Source organism: Brassica rapa, chromosome A02 (assembly GCF_000309985.2).
Source record: "Brassica rapa cultivar Chiifu-401-42 chromosome A02, CAAS_Brap_v3.01, whole genome shotgun sequence".
Classification (NCBI taxonomy): Eukaryota; Viridiplantae; Streptophyta; class Magnoliopsida; order Brassicales; family Brassicaceae; genus Brassica; species Brassica rapa.
The window spans coordinates 11,764,909-11,779,000 of record NC_024796.2 but is presented as its reverse complement, the minus strand read 5'-3'; the positions used below and the strand labels follow the sequence as shown (position 1 = coordinate 11,779,000).

The following is a 14,092-nucleotide window of genomic DNA, read 5'->3' as shown; positions in this document are numbered from 1 at the left end:
TTTTATATATCAAACTATAACTGAGAATGATATATCAATACTATTAAAAGGGAAGGAGTCTAAAAAAATCTACCTATAAAAGTTGTTTGGACCCTTTCATTTAATTTATTATTTTTTGGTATTACCTTAAATTTATACTAACAATATGTTACCATATATTTCTCTAACAATAATTTAGTCAATTCTTTTATTTATTTAAATCTCACTCCTAAGTCCTAATCATTACTATTAATATATTTATCATTTTGATCTTTAATCGTAAAACATTGAAACTATTCTTTTATATTATCACTTTTATCATATAATATATGATTTAAAGCAAGATAAATTACAAGACATATATGTGTACATTCTAACTTCCTCTTTCGTTTATAATAAAATAATCATATCATATATAAACTTTCCCACTAAAATCTCATATCATATACTAAACTTTCAACCGTATATAGTTTGATAATATTTTCATATTTAAAAATGATTTTTCTGAATATTCATGTTACCTTCACAAAAAAAAAAGAAATTCATTGGTTCTATTAAAGCTAACCTGACTTCACGATATCAGTATTGATTATTCAAGATTTTGAAAATTATTCATTGATTCTATTATACTTTTATATACTTTTCACTTAAAACGAATCAATACTATTAAAAAGCAAAGAGTTTTAAAAAATCTAATATAAAAAAGTTGTTGGAGTTATGTATACCTATTTATTATTTTTCTGATAATACATTAATCATTCTAAACATACAATATTTTAAATATTTTTAACATATCTTAATATTATTTCTTATGATACCTTTACTCAGAAAAATATTTCATCAACCATATTTTTGTACAATAACGTTAAAAATTTATATCAAAAGGTTGTTGGATCTGATATGGACGTAATTGTCCACATCTGTTCGGGTATTCAAGATTCTAAAAGAATTTGAAATATATGAAAAATCTGAAAAATATCCGAAACACGAAAAGTATTTGAAACTCCAAAAAAATACCAAAAATATTCAAATACCTAAAATTTTAAAATCTTATTCAAAATCTGACACGATGAACTGAAAAATACCCAAAATTTTATCCAAACACCCAATTTTTTTTTTAATTTGAAAAATTTACCTGAAATCAAAACTCTAATCGTAAACCAAAAACTTAAAAACAATATCCATAATACCGGAAAAATATTCGAAATATCCAAATATACCTAATAAACACATATTTATGATCGGGTCTACGGTAGGATCCGGACTCAAACAAAGACATGCGGGTCAAAAAAAACCCAATATGTTATATTCTCTTGACCTGAACTAAACCTATAATTTTGGGTCGGTTCGGTTTTTTTTTTTATCCGGATATAATTCTTATGTGGAAAAGAAACTTACGTAAAAATGTACATATAAAATCTCAAATAAACTAATTTGTAGATTATATAGCTGTTAAAAATTATGTTTTTCGATATAATAAAACTTTGTATTATAATATAATCCAACAACCCCGCGCTTGGAAAGCGCAGGTCAAAATCTAGTATTCTATTAAAAGGGAAGCATTCTTGAGAAATCTACTTATAAAAGTTGTTGGACCCCTTCATTAATAATATATTTTATTTAATGTTTGCCTTAATCAATCAAAATATATACTCCTATTTATAAGGAACATTATGTTGGTCCAAAAAGGAACATTACGTTATTTATTTTTATTAATCATTATTAACCAATTTAAAAGAAACACTACAACCAATCAATAATTAATCTGATACTAAATGGCAACTCACGAAACTAATCGATTATTATTATAATATATACACTATATATGAATTATATTATTTCTTAGAGTTCAATGAAAGAAGTACTATCACGATGCACATAGTGTATTATATGTTTGAGCAACATAACTATATATACTTTTTACTACAACATAATTATTTATGCTTTTACCTTGCTTTTGTTTTTTGATATGATATATAAATAAAAGAATTATTATGCTACTATGATATTTGCAAAGATTAATTATTTATTTGCCTAAATAAAACATAATTACTTTTTTTTTTTAACTTTAGAACTATTTCTTTTCAAAGATTACTATAGCTAGAATAGATATTTGCATAAGGTGAATAAACCAATTCCAATATTTGTTTTGGACACAAAACTAATTTTAATGTATTCACTATTGTGAGTATATATAATATTATGATGGGATGATACTTTTACTAATTTCCTATGTATAATTTATTTATGCTAAAAAAATCATGTTATATAGTACGATATGAATATATTTTTAAAACAATAAAATAATTAATTTAATTTTCAAAAAATAGTTTTTTTATGGGTTTTAAATTATATATATTTTTAAAAACCATACCCGATTACATATTAGATTACTTGGTTTATCGGTTAGACTTACGGTAATCATTTTAAATATATAGCAATAGAATATTAAAAAATGTTTATTAAAAAATATTATTATTTAATATAAGTTTAAAAACTATATTAAAAACAGTATAAATCTATACTATTAAATTAGCTAAAATATGTAAATTAATCTCAAGTCTTACCAATTTAACAAATGTAACTATTATAAAATGCACACAAAATATAATGAGAAATAGAATAAGCATGGCCATCGAATTTTCGGGTTGGTACAGATCGGTTCATTTCGAGTTTGAGTCCTTCAGATCTTAGACATTTGGACCTAATTAGGTATTTGATTTTTTTTGTTTGAGTTTAAATTGTTCCTTTTATGTTTGTATCCATAATTCAAATACCTGTAAAATACCTGTATTTTTAATACATAACAGGTTCGGATCAGTTCGAATATTTAATACTCGAAAAAGATTTGAAATACCCAAAAATCCAAAAAATATGCGAAAACCCAAAAAATACCTGATACAAAAACGTACCCGAAAATTCAAACGAATACCCAAAAATATGTCATATCATACAACTTTGTAATATAATAATTTACAACAATTACAAAATAATATTTCTTATCAAAATTTATTTATAATCTAAAATAACCCGCGCTTTCAAAGCGCGGGTCAAAATCTAGTCTAATATATTAAAACAGAAGTCATGACTTCTTTTCATGTGTAATTTTTTTAGTTTGGACCATTTTTAGAAAATATTATATTTTACATAAGTTCATTATTATATCTTTTAATATCTTTATCTTTTTATTTGAAATACAAATGAATACATTTAAAATGTTCTAACAAAATCTTTTTAAAATCTTCTTAGAATCTTTTTAAATTTACTTTCAAAGATTAGTTAGCTTTAATTTAAATTATCATAAAATATAATTAGAAATTAAAATTGAATATAGTTTTGGTTTATATACGAAAATTTAAATAAAATGAAATTAATTAATTTTAGAAATACATTTACTAATAATTTTTAAAGATTTTGTTAGAAATAAATATTTATTTCTATTTTAATTTTTTCAAATTTGTTTTCCAATAAAATAAAAATCATGATTTTTTGATGAGTGATATTTTTATTTGGACCATCATTTAAATTTTATATTAAATGTATATCACTAATGATAATATATATAATATTTTTAACTACTTTAATCATAATATATTTTATATCTTTTAATTTTTTTTTTTAAAAATTAAAATTCTAACAAATCTCTTGAAAAAGATTATAATAAGATCTTAATTGTCATAAATTGAATATAAATATTTTCAACTAATTTTGTAATTAGTAATGAAATTTTACTAAAAGAATAAAATTATATCCTATTTTATCAATTTTATAATAATATCTATCATTTTAAAATAAAAATGTTATATTGAACAAAATATGATAAAATTATTTTAAATTGATAAGTTAACATATTTTATTTTCATAAATATAAAATATTTATGCTAAAAATATAATATGTTGGTAGAACGGGTTAATATTAGTAAACTATATAATACATGTATAAAAATTTAACTTATCTTAAACTTTTTAATATACAGTAATTTATTATACAAAATTAATAAACATTAAAAAATTACTAAAAAAATCTAGCGATTTGAATTACGGATCATGATTATAATAAATTAAATACAAAATTGTTTTCATATATGTTGTTTCATGCATTAAAAAATTTAGTTTAGCAATCAAATGCAAATTCAGTAGGACAAATATATAATATGTGATGATTTTAATTTACAGCATGAAAACTATAAAATTATTATATTTGGCATAATTATACAAACATTTAAATATGTGAGTAACATTGAAATAGATAATAATTATGTAAAAAAAATATCTATATATATATATATATATATATATGTGAATATATACCCGCACAACCGTGTGGGTGAAAATCTAGTTAGATTTTATGAGTGGGTCCTATCAATTATAATCACACAGTTTTAGACCAGCAACTAGATTCAATAAATCACGCAATATCTCGAATGATCCATCTTTATCCACCACTTGTGTTATGTTTTATGTTGAAATTTCATATGCTTATCCAAATAGCTATATAATCGATGTAAACTTAAACATGTTGAGAAACGCCCATAGGTTCGGATCGTACTTGGAAAAGAAAACATCAACTGTGTCAGCCACATGTCAATATCACATATTCCCCTGGTCGCACCTTTGATTATTAATATTATTATTTTTCCTCTAACCAATAGTAATCTGATATAACTTTCTTCTCCTCCAACGTATTTATATTCAACACCTTTCTCTCAAGATCATCTACTCAAAATGGATTCGAGAGACGCTGGAGAAACTCATCAGGCCAAGTACAAAGGCATCCGACGCCGGAAATGGGGAAAATGGGTATCGGAGATTAGGGTTCCAAGAACTCGTGAACGCCTCTGGTTAGGCTCTTTCTCCACCGCTGAAGGCGCCGCCGTAGCCCACGACGTTGCTTTTTTCTGCTTGCACCGACCATCTTCCCTGGGCGAAGAAGTTTTTAACTTTCCTCATTTGCTTCAACCTTCCCTCGCATCTTACACGTCTCCTAAGTCCATCCAAAAAGCTGCATCAGACGCCGGCATGGCCATCGATGCTGGATTCGCCGTTAAGAAAGACGGTGTGAATGGAGGCGGCGAATATAGATTATCCACGGCGAACATGGCGGAATACAGCGAAAGGGAAGCGTTGAGCATCTCCGTGTACGATTATCTACTGGATGACGATCGCATGTGAGCACCTTATGTTAGCAATTAATATTGGATGTGAATACAATTTTTTTTACTTCTTTTATTTCCCAACGTGAGTTTTCATTTCGCATGCTTCTTTTTTCATGATGTAGTTTTCATCAATAAAAAAAACAAATTCTTTTATACGTTACACGGTTAATTCATAATTCCGTTACAAATTTGTTTGTTTGGTTATGTGTAAATTTAAATTAAGTTCCTCTATATTCAATGAGTGATCCAAGATATTAAAGCCAACAGACTACATGGAGTCGAGATATTAGAATAGTAAAGTAAAATCTGTTAGATTATATGATAAAACTTAGGTTGTGCACCCATAATTAATAACCCAGGTTGATTCTTTCATGTCATTAATTTGTTTGCTAAAAATGAGGAAAGTTAAAATGAGGAAAGCATGATTATGATTATATTTTCATTTTATTCATATTGATATTATAAATATATCATATTTTATTTAGTATATATAAATAATTTTGGTTCTAGGATGTTTTCCTTGTTTTTCATATAACTAGGTTGTTTAAGCTAACACTATTATTCAGTTTTTATTAAGTTCTTGAGAAAATATGATCTATCTGTATACAAATATCTCCAAAAGGGTGTATTTAAATTGATTTGTATTAAAATGACACACTATTCAAACTTAACTTTTTTAAAATATCAGAATCTAATATTTTAATGAATATTTTAGTGACTTCAATTTTTTTGATAACGTTTAGTTAAAAAAATACAAATATTTAAGTCCTATAATCTTAGATAAATTGCATTATAGTACCATAACAGTTTTTCTAGTTCACCTTAAATCATTAAAATTCAAAAAATTCCAATTTTCATAATTTGTTAAAGTGAATTGAGTCATTCTCGTAATCATTTTTACTAGCTAATTCACATTATATATGTATATATATTATATCTTATATATTAGATATATTATATATTATATATTTGCAATTTATTACGTCACCTATTCTAGATAAAAATAATAATATTGTGATCAGATTTGAAACTAGTCCTACTTTTGACCACATAAAATTACAGCTCCAAATATTTGAAAAGTTTTAAACTAAGATTCTGAAATGTCTGGTATGAAATATCTAAATTGCAAGGTCTAATATTAATAATGATGTCATTATAGTACTTGACAGGCCGAAATCTATAGAACACTTGTACACGCAAACCCAAAGTGTGAAACAAATCACGACAAAAAAATTGTTTGTCTTGTCGAAGCGATAGTTCCTAGGAGTATTGCTCTGTTGCTCATGTAGTTGACACCAGAAGAACAAGGCGACAAAAAATGTTGATTTGACACAGCAGAAATAGTTGTCAGGCTTTGCAAATGGAAATGGGCCCATTGGACAAAATTAATGAGACTCAGTTAAGACATGAAGTGTCAGGTTATTGTGTTGACAAAAAAGACATTGAGTGGCACGCACGTTCTACTTATCTATCGCAACAAAACGTGAGAGAGACAAGAAGAAAAAGAGTTTTGGTCTCCGAGAAGTAGATAAAGTAAATGGGCAAAACTAAGTTTGTTTTTGTTTCCATATATTACTTCGGTGTTTGAATGATTGTTTGTTTGTGATGGGTTGCATTTGCGCCACCGCGCGTTCTTCAAACGCCGCCGTTGCCAATAATGAGCTAATGGATTCAAGCAATTCCATCATGCATCTTATGCCTCATCCTCCGTCTTCCTCGTCCTCTTTATCCAAAAAGGAAGTAGGATCTTTCAGACGTCAGACTTCTGCAGCTTCCATCACCGTCGTGGCTAATGGTTATCCAGTGGTGCGTCGTCCCTCCACATCATCTGATCGAAGCAGCACCAAGAAAGCGGTTACTGTGGGAGCTCCGACCAGGAGAGTCACGGCTATGCCGGTAGTGCAACACCAACAGCAGCCAGGGCGTTTGATCGGAACTAAAACGGAACCCACTAGCGGAGAATGGCCGTCTTGGTTAGCTTCTGTAGCTGGAGAAGCTATCAAAGGATGGGTTCCTCGCTGCGCAGATTCTTATGAGAAGTTAGACAAAGTAAGTTCATCATTTTTCCTGGATCCGTGTAATGCAAGAAATGATATTTTTGCCCTAAAATAGCAGTTTATGTTTACAGATTGGACAGGGGACTTACAGCAGCGTGTACAAAGCCAGAGACCTGGAAACGGGAAAGATCGTGGCGATGAAGAAAGTTCGGTTTGTGAATATGGACCCAGAGAGTGTCCGGTTTATGGCTAGGGAGATTCTCATTCTTCGTAAGCTTGATCACCCCAATGTTATGAAGCTTGAAGGTCTAGTCACCTCTAGACTCTCAAGTAGTCTCTACCTTGTTTTTGAGTACATGGAACACGATCTCGCAGGTCTAGCCGCTTCTCCTGGAATAAAATTCTCTGAATCTCAGGTATTACATATTTGTTTTGCAATAGACTTGAAATTTTGGAACATGAGAAGAGAATACTGAGATTCTTAATCTCTAAAGAATGTAAACTCTCACATCGAGAGTTTTAATGGGACAGACATAAATAATATATAAAGGATTTGAGTCAGTCATTTTACCGCTAATTAGTTTTAAATTGGAAATTCATGAAACTTAACATAAAGTATTTACTTGAGTCTTACTTTATTTTCAGATCAAGTGCTATATGCAACAGCTGTTTCGTGGTCTTGAACATTGCCACAGACGAGGAATCCTCCACCGTGATATCAAGGGATCTAATCTCTTGATTAACAACGAAGGTGTTTTGAAGATTGGTGACTTCGGATTGGCAAATTTTTACCGTGGTAATGGAGATGTACAGTTGACAAGCCGAGTTGTAACCTTATGGTACAGAGCGCCTGAGCTGTTGCTCGGTGCGACTGAGTATGGACCAGCTATAGACCTGTGGAGTGCCGGCTGCATTCTCGCTGAGCTCTTTGCTGGAAAGCCTATTATGCCAGGACGCACAGAAGTAATCCAACTCTCTTATACATGTTTTAGTTTCTTAATAACATTTTTTAATGATTAGGAGGTTATGGACTCGTACGTCCGTAGGCCAGTGAGCAGACCTCTCATAACTTTGAACCTTTGACCGCTTAAATCCTTTAGGAACATATTATTTTTGAAAGAATGTTAAATTTATTCAAACAGAAAAAAAAACTTTTCTTACAATGAATGTGACTTTGGTACTTATAGTTTAGATTTAGATGTTGCTCTATTATAAAACTATTTTTAAGCTTATTTAGAAACATATTTTTAGCACTGACTTTATAATCCAGAACACTCTCTACTCAGATTTATTCATAACCTCTATCTTATAGAAAACGTCAGGTGAGATACATATCATCTTTGCTTCTCAGGTGGAGCAGATGCACAAGATCTTTAAGCTATGTGGTTCACCCTCAGAAGATTACTGGAAAAGAGCAACTCTGCCACTTGCAACAATTTTTAAACCTAGTCACCCTTACAAACCTGTTCTTGCTGAAACCTTTAGTCATTTCCCTGCATCAGCTATGACCCTCATCAATAAGCTACTGGCAATAGAACCTGAGAAACGTGGATCAGCTGTTTCTTCCTTGAGAAGCGAAGTAATATATTGAAACTAACCCTAGAGCATGTTTCTTGAACAAGTTATTAGACTCATTCTCATGATCAGTTTTCTTCTCTTCAGTTCTTCACCATGGAGCCACTTCCTGCTAATCCATCAAGCTTACCTAGATACCCACCGAGCAAGGAACTTGACGCTAAGCTTCGCAACGAAGAAGCAAGAAAGTAAGGAATCTTTTGATCCACTGTTCTTTCTCTTTCTAGGGTTTAGGGTTTTACTCATGAATCTTTCTGTGGCAGACTAAGGGCAGAGGATAACAAGAGAAGAGGGGGAGAGACTGTGACAAGAGGACGACCAAAAGATCTTAAAACTTCACAGACACCTGAGTTTATGGACAGAGGGCAGTCTAAAGTCACATGCATCAGCCATAAGTTCAAAACAGACGAGGAAGGTGGCACCGGGTTTAGGATTGAACCACCAAGAAGAGGGATCCAGCAGAATGGTTACGCTCATGCTTTTTCTATGGTTCATCCAAGTGTTGCTAATACAGAATGGAACAGAGGTGGTGGGAGCATCAAAAGGCAAACTAATGCAGAGCTGAAGTCTAGGATATCACAAACAGGAAACTTGTCTGGTGATTCTTCTAGAAGAGCTTCCAAAAGAGATTACTCAACCGTAAGCCTCTTTCTTGTTTTACCCACTCTAGTCTATGTTGCGTACCTTAACCTTTTCGTGTGTGCCAGGGAAACGCACCAAGGAAGAACAGAATCCATTACTCAGGACCGTTGATGCCTCCTGGTGGAAATCTTGAAGAAATGCTCAAAGAGCACGAGAAGCAGATCCAACAAGCTGTCCGCAAAGCCCGTGTGGAAAAGTCTACATCTAATAAAACAAGGCAGCAGCAGCGTTACACAGGAAGAGATGCTCGGTAGCTAAAGAGAAAGCGAAAGAAGAAGGAACAAGAAGAAGAAAATTCAAACAATAACGCACATGTTTTGCCCCTTCTGTGCGTGAAGCAAGGGATTGATGCAGTGTAATGTATAGTGAGCTTGTTATCTTAGGCCAACGAGATTGACCACACAATATATTGTCAAACTTCATTTTGTACATACGCACAAGGGATCATACTGAGTGGAGAGTCGAGCAAACATGTATTGGTATTCAATTCTCTTAGGATCTTTTATTTATTTTGTATTTTACTAGGTTTTCATCTAACGTGTTTCTCAATTCGGAATCGGAAACTTGCTGTAACTTTTGGAATCTAATTTCCAAAATAAGCTTTCAGAATCTCTTTTCCTTTTTAAAATTATAAAGTTATAAATAAGTAAGAAATATAAAATTATATTTTTATTTTATATAAATCTAAAAATCAATAGTATTAAAATAGAGAGAGAATAAAAATATGTAAATATTAAAATAATACTATAAAATTATTTTTGTACACAATAGTTTTTTATACGAAATCTTGCATATGTTTTTAGTCATTAATTTTTATAAAATCATTTTTATATATTTATATTTGGATATACGCTTATAATACGTTTCCATTTCCTAATTTGTTTTTCAAAAAAATACCATTTTACAAAGTAAATTCATTTATAAAAAAATACCAAAACTGTAATTCAATGCATAGTTTAACAAAATGTCAAAATCAAATATAAGTATCAGTCTTCTTTTTTTTTTGCAAATTAGGTAATTGTTCTGTGGCGGCTTATGCGGTTCCTAGGCTGTAGGCTTTTTAGGGTATGACTGGTTTTCCCGCTACCACCCGCAAACGCAGCTTTTGCGGTTGGTAGCGATTGTTGGCGTTTTAACAATCGATCAAACCGCTCCAAACCGCTCCAAATCGCTCTGAACCTCATAAATTCAAAAGCTGGTTCCAGCTAGCGTTTGCGGTTGCGGGAGGATAGAAAAATTTCTTTTTTTTCCAAAACAATATAAATACAAAAATAAAAATATTCAATAAAAAAATTAAATTAGAATTATAAAAATGCTAAAATATATCTATTATATTTTAATTAATATTATAAAACTTTTAAATAAAAATATTTTCTATAATTTTTAAAAAATTTAAAGTATAACTTTCTAAATATAACTTTTATATTTATTATAATATTATTATTTTTTATATTTTTATAATTGTATAAAATGTAAATATTGTTAATTTATTATTTAACCGCTGCTGCATTTGGTAGTTAACCAGTCATAAGTATCCCGCAAACGCACCAATTTCTAACCGCAGAACCAATCGTACAAATCTTTTAAAACCGCTAGAAACCGCAACCACCCGCATCCGCAAACTCCCGTAACCGCAATCGCGACTGCTGCGGTTGAACCAGTCAGACCCTTAGTATGGTGGCGATTACTTTATATGCCGTTCAAATAATTAAAACATAATAATAATAATAATTAATAAATAATGAATAGTTTTTTGTTATAAATTATAATAATTGATATATTATAGTACAAAATCATATGAAAATAATTATAAATCATAATATTTAATATATTATACTAAATATATTAAGTATATTGGTATAGTTGGTAATTGCTTAGACCGACTTACTAATAATCTTTAATCTTTTTGGGGCTATGCGTTGAGGCACTATGAACACTTTCATAATCTAGTATTTTTAATATTGATGTTTTTAACAAAAAGAGTATGGATTTTGCTTATTGTTTATATTTTTTATAATGTATTAAATTTGTTTTAAGCTGTGTAATATTCCTTTTAGATTGTTATACGATTTGTGGACTTTTAAGTGTTTTCTTATATGAATTTTCTTTGAATTTCTCTGTTGAATTGTGGGAACGCTGGAACATCGGGACGAATAAGGCTAGAAATGTGGCTGATAAAACTGACGAAGAAAAGATCTGAACGTAAGGAATTAGGAAGAGACCAGAGTCGTTGGATTTGCAAACTCGTTCAAAAGACCATACTCACTTTCCTAGCATCCAAGTAATCAGTAATCACTTCCACCCTAATTACCTCTCTGTTTAAACTCTTCACCACTCTAATCATCATTAACTAGTAATTACTCTTCTGTTTTGTTTCTCTTCTCTATACATATTTTGTACTAAAAAAAATACATTTCCTTATATTTTATTTTTTGAAGAAAACACAAAACAGAAGGACATTTACCAACGCGCTTCCTTCAGCGGTAATAAACTATATATAGTCCAGAGCCGGCGGGCATGGTTACTTTAGTATTGTACTGTATGTGGTACGATTCAAGAGACGGGAACTTCTCAGCGATCTTGCATGTGGATCCATGACACGTCCTCGTCTAAGAAGATTGTTCTTCCTTGGTGGTTCAGGAACGCCCACATCAAACTGTCGTGGCCAAGACCAAATACGAGAAAATTGCACGGCTATGTCTTGTCTAAGACCTGATGCAGTGTTATGTTACACTATACAGTAATATAAACCATTGCATGTTGTTTTGTTAGTCTTCTGTGTACCTTCTTGGTGACGGAGATTTCGGAGAGTGTTTGCTGGGGAGTGGTATTGGAGACGGCGTAGTGTTAAGCTAGATGGGCTTCCAACCTAAAACCAATTGGTGATAAGTAAAATGGTCCATCTATTTTACATATTATTAAGGATCCTTTCCAACATTCGATGTGGGACATTTTGTGTCTAATACGCTTCCTTGAGATGATGTAATCTCGGAATACTCGGACAAAGATCGATGGGCCAACTTTGCTAAAGGAGACGCTCCTACTCCGTAACAGATTTGATGCTTTAGGTGACTCTACCTAACGTCTAGATTGCTCCTCACATCACCTCTCTTTATACAAACACTCAGAACAATCTAGACGTTAGGTCACAACTGTAATATGTGAGTCACCTAAAGCATCAAATCTGTTATGGAGTAGGAGCGTTTCCTTTACCGTACTCGAGCTCCTTCCCGTCGCTCTGTCTTTTGTCTTATTCTGATTCTCTTGAGTTGGACCTTTTGCTTGATTGGTTTCTCTGTGGCCCATTTCACTGATCTTCCTTACAGATATGAGTTGGACCGTTGGTGATTAAATTTGACGTTTTCAAAAAGGTTCATAAGGAAAATGACATGACTCAGGGTCTGACTGGTTCAACCGCAGCAGTTGCGGTTGCGGTTGCAGGAGTTTGCGGATGCGGGTGGTTGCGGTTTTTAGCGGTTTTAAGAGATTTGTACGACTGGTTCTGCGGTTAGAAATTGGTGCGGATGCGGGATACTTATGACTGGTTAACTACCAAATGCAGCAGCGGTTAAATAATAAATTAACAATATTTACATTTTATACAATTATAAAAATATCAAAAATAATAATATTATAATAAATATAAAAGTTATATTTAGAAGTTATACTTTAAATTTTTTTAAATTATAGAAAATATTTTTATTTTAAAGTTTTATAATATTAATTAAAATATAATAGATATATTTTAGCATTTTTATAATTCTAATTTAATTTTTTTATTGAATATTTTTATTTTTTGTATTTATATTGTTTTGGAAAAAAAAAAGAAATTTTGTTTATCCTCCCGCAACCGCTAGCTGGAACCAGCTTTTGAATTTATGAGGTTCAGAGCGATTTGGAGCAGTTTGAATTGGTTTGAGCGATTGTTGCAAAACGCCAACAACCGCTACCAACCGCAAAAGCTGCGTTTGCGGGTGGTACCGGAAAAACCAGTCATACCCTCAGTCTCAAACCTTTTGATATTATCGAAACTCAAAAACGTTACAAGAGCAACTTTTAAATTTTGTTAGGACAAGGTGTCTCATAGGGGAAGACAAGTGATATATGTCCTCTGTTCCGTCCTATCCCACAACATCCCTTGTCCAAAGTAGTAAATCCTACAAAACCAACACAACCATAATTAGTTATCGGTTCAAGAGTTGGTAGCCTAACATTTGCTAATTACCATAACTCGCTGGGTTAGCGATGATCTCGTCGAAAATATGAGCTATATCGAGGTAAATGAATTTAGCACCGGGAGATTCTGGTTGAGATCAAAGATGATTGTTGTGACGTTTGTGTTGAACGGAAGAACAAGTTGGTTCACTTCTTCCCTGCATTTACCGTAGGTTTATTGAGCTAATACTTGGAATGCATTAAGCATCCCATTCGTCCAAGTCAAGTTCTCCTACCATCAAGATTATAAAAAGTCTCTCCATTACCAAAAAACAACAAAGTTATGATTACATTTTAGCTTCTTGCTTAATTAAGTATTTTTCCTTTTTTTTTTAGTATTTTTGTATTACAATGAGCTGATTGGTGTATGTTGAACCAATATATCGCCGAAACGTTCAGCTTTGAATTGGCTAGGGGTAGGAAAATTGGGCATCAAGTAACTGTTCTTTTTTTTGTTTTTTATCAAGTAACTGTTTAGACAGTCGTTGCTTCCCATTCCACTGAAGAACAAGCTTCGAGTCACCGGAC

General features: G+C 31.3%; 2 protein-coding genes across 2 annotated transcripts; both read left to right on the top strand.

Moving 5' to 3' along the window:
* Positions 1 to 4,087: 4,087 nt before the first annotated feature.
* On the top strand, positions 4,088 to 5,295 carry LOC103852715 (ethylene-responsive transcription factor ERF020-like). Its single transcript, XM_009129616.3, has one exon. The coding sequence runs from the start codon at positions 4,705 to 4,707 to the stop codon at positions 5,149 to 5,151; it is 447 nt and encodes a 148-aa protein (XP_009127864.1). The 5' UTR covers positions 4,088 to 4,704; the 3' UTR covers positions 5,152 to 5,295.
* On the top strand, positions 5,219 to 9,961 carry LOC103852714 (probable serine/threonine-protein kinase At1g09600). Its single transcript, XM_009129615.3, has 7 exons — positions 5,219 to 7,184; positions 7,264 to 7,548; positions 7,778 to 8,095; positions 8,484 to 8,711; positions 8,795 to 8,895; positions 8,971 to 9,346; positions 9,415 to 9,961. The coding sequence occupies exons 1-7, from the start codon at positions 6,741 to 6,743 to the stop codon at positions 9,601 to 9,603; spliced, it is 1,941 nt and encodes a 646-aa protein (XP_009127863.1). The 5' UTR covers positions 5,219 to 6,740; the 3' UTR covers positions 9,604 to 9,961.
* The last annotated feature ends 4,131 nt before the right edge of the window (positions 9,962 to 14,092 follow it).

Coding starts and splice junctions, on each gene's coding strand:
- LOC103852715 (XM_009129616.3), top strand. CDS start 4,705: ATGGATTCGAGAGACGCTGGAGAAACTCATCAGGCCAAGTACAAAGGC.
- LOC103852714 (XM_009129615.3), top strand. CDS start 6,741: ATGGGTTGCATTTGCGCCACCGCGCGTTCTTCAAACGCCGCCGTTGCC. Junction 7,549..7,777: donor TAAAATTCTCTGAATCTCAG/GTATTACATATT, acceptor CTTTATTTTCAG/ATCAAGTGCTATATGCAACA. Junction 8,896..8,970: donor CGCAACGAAGAAGCAAGAAA/GTAAGGAATCTT, acceptor TTTCTGTGGCAG/ACTAAGGGCAGAGGATAACA.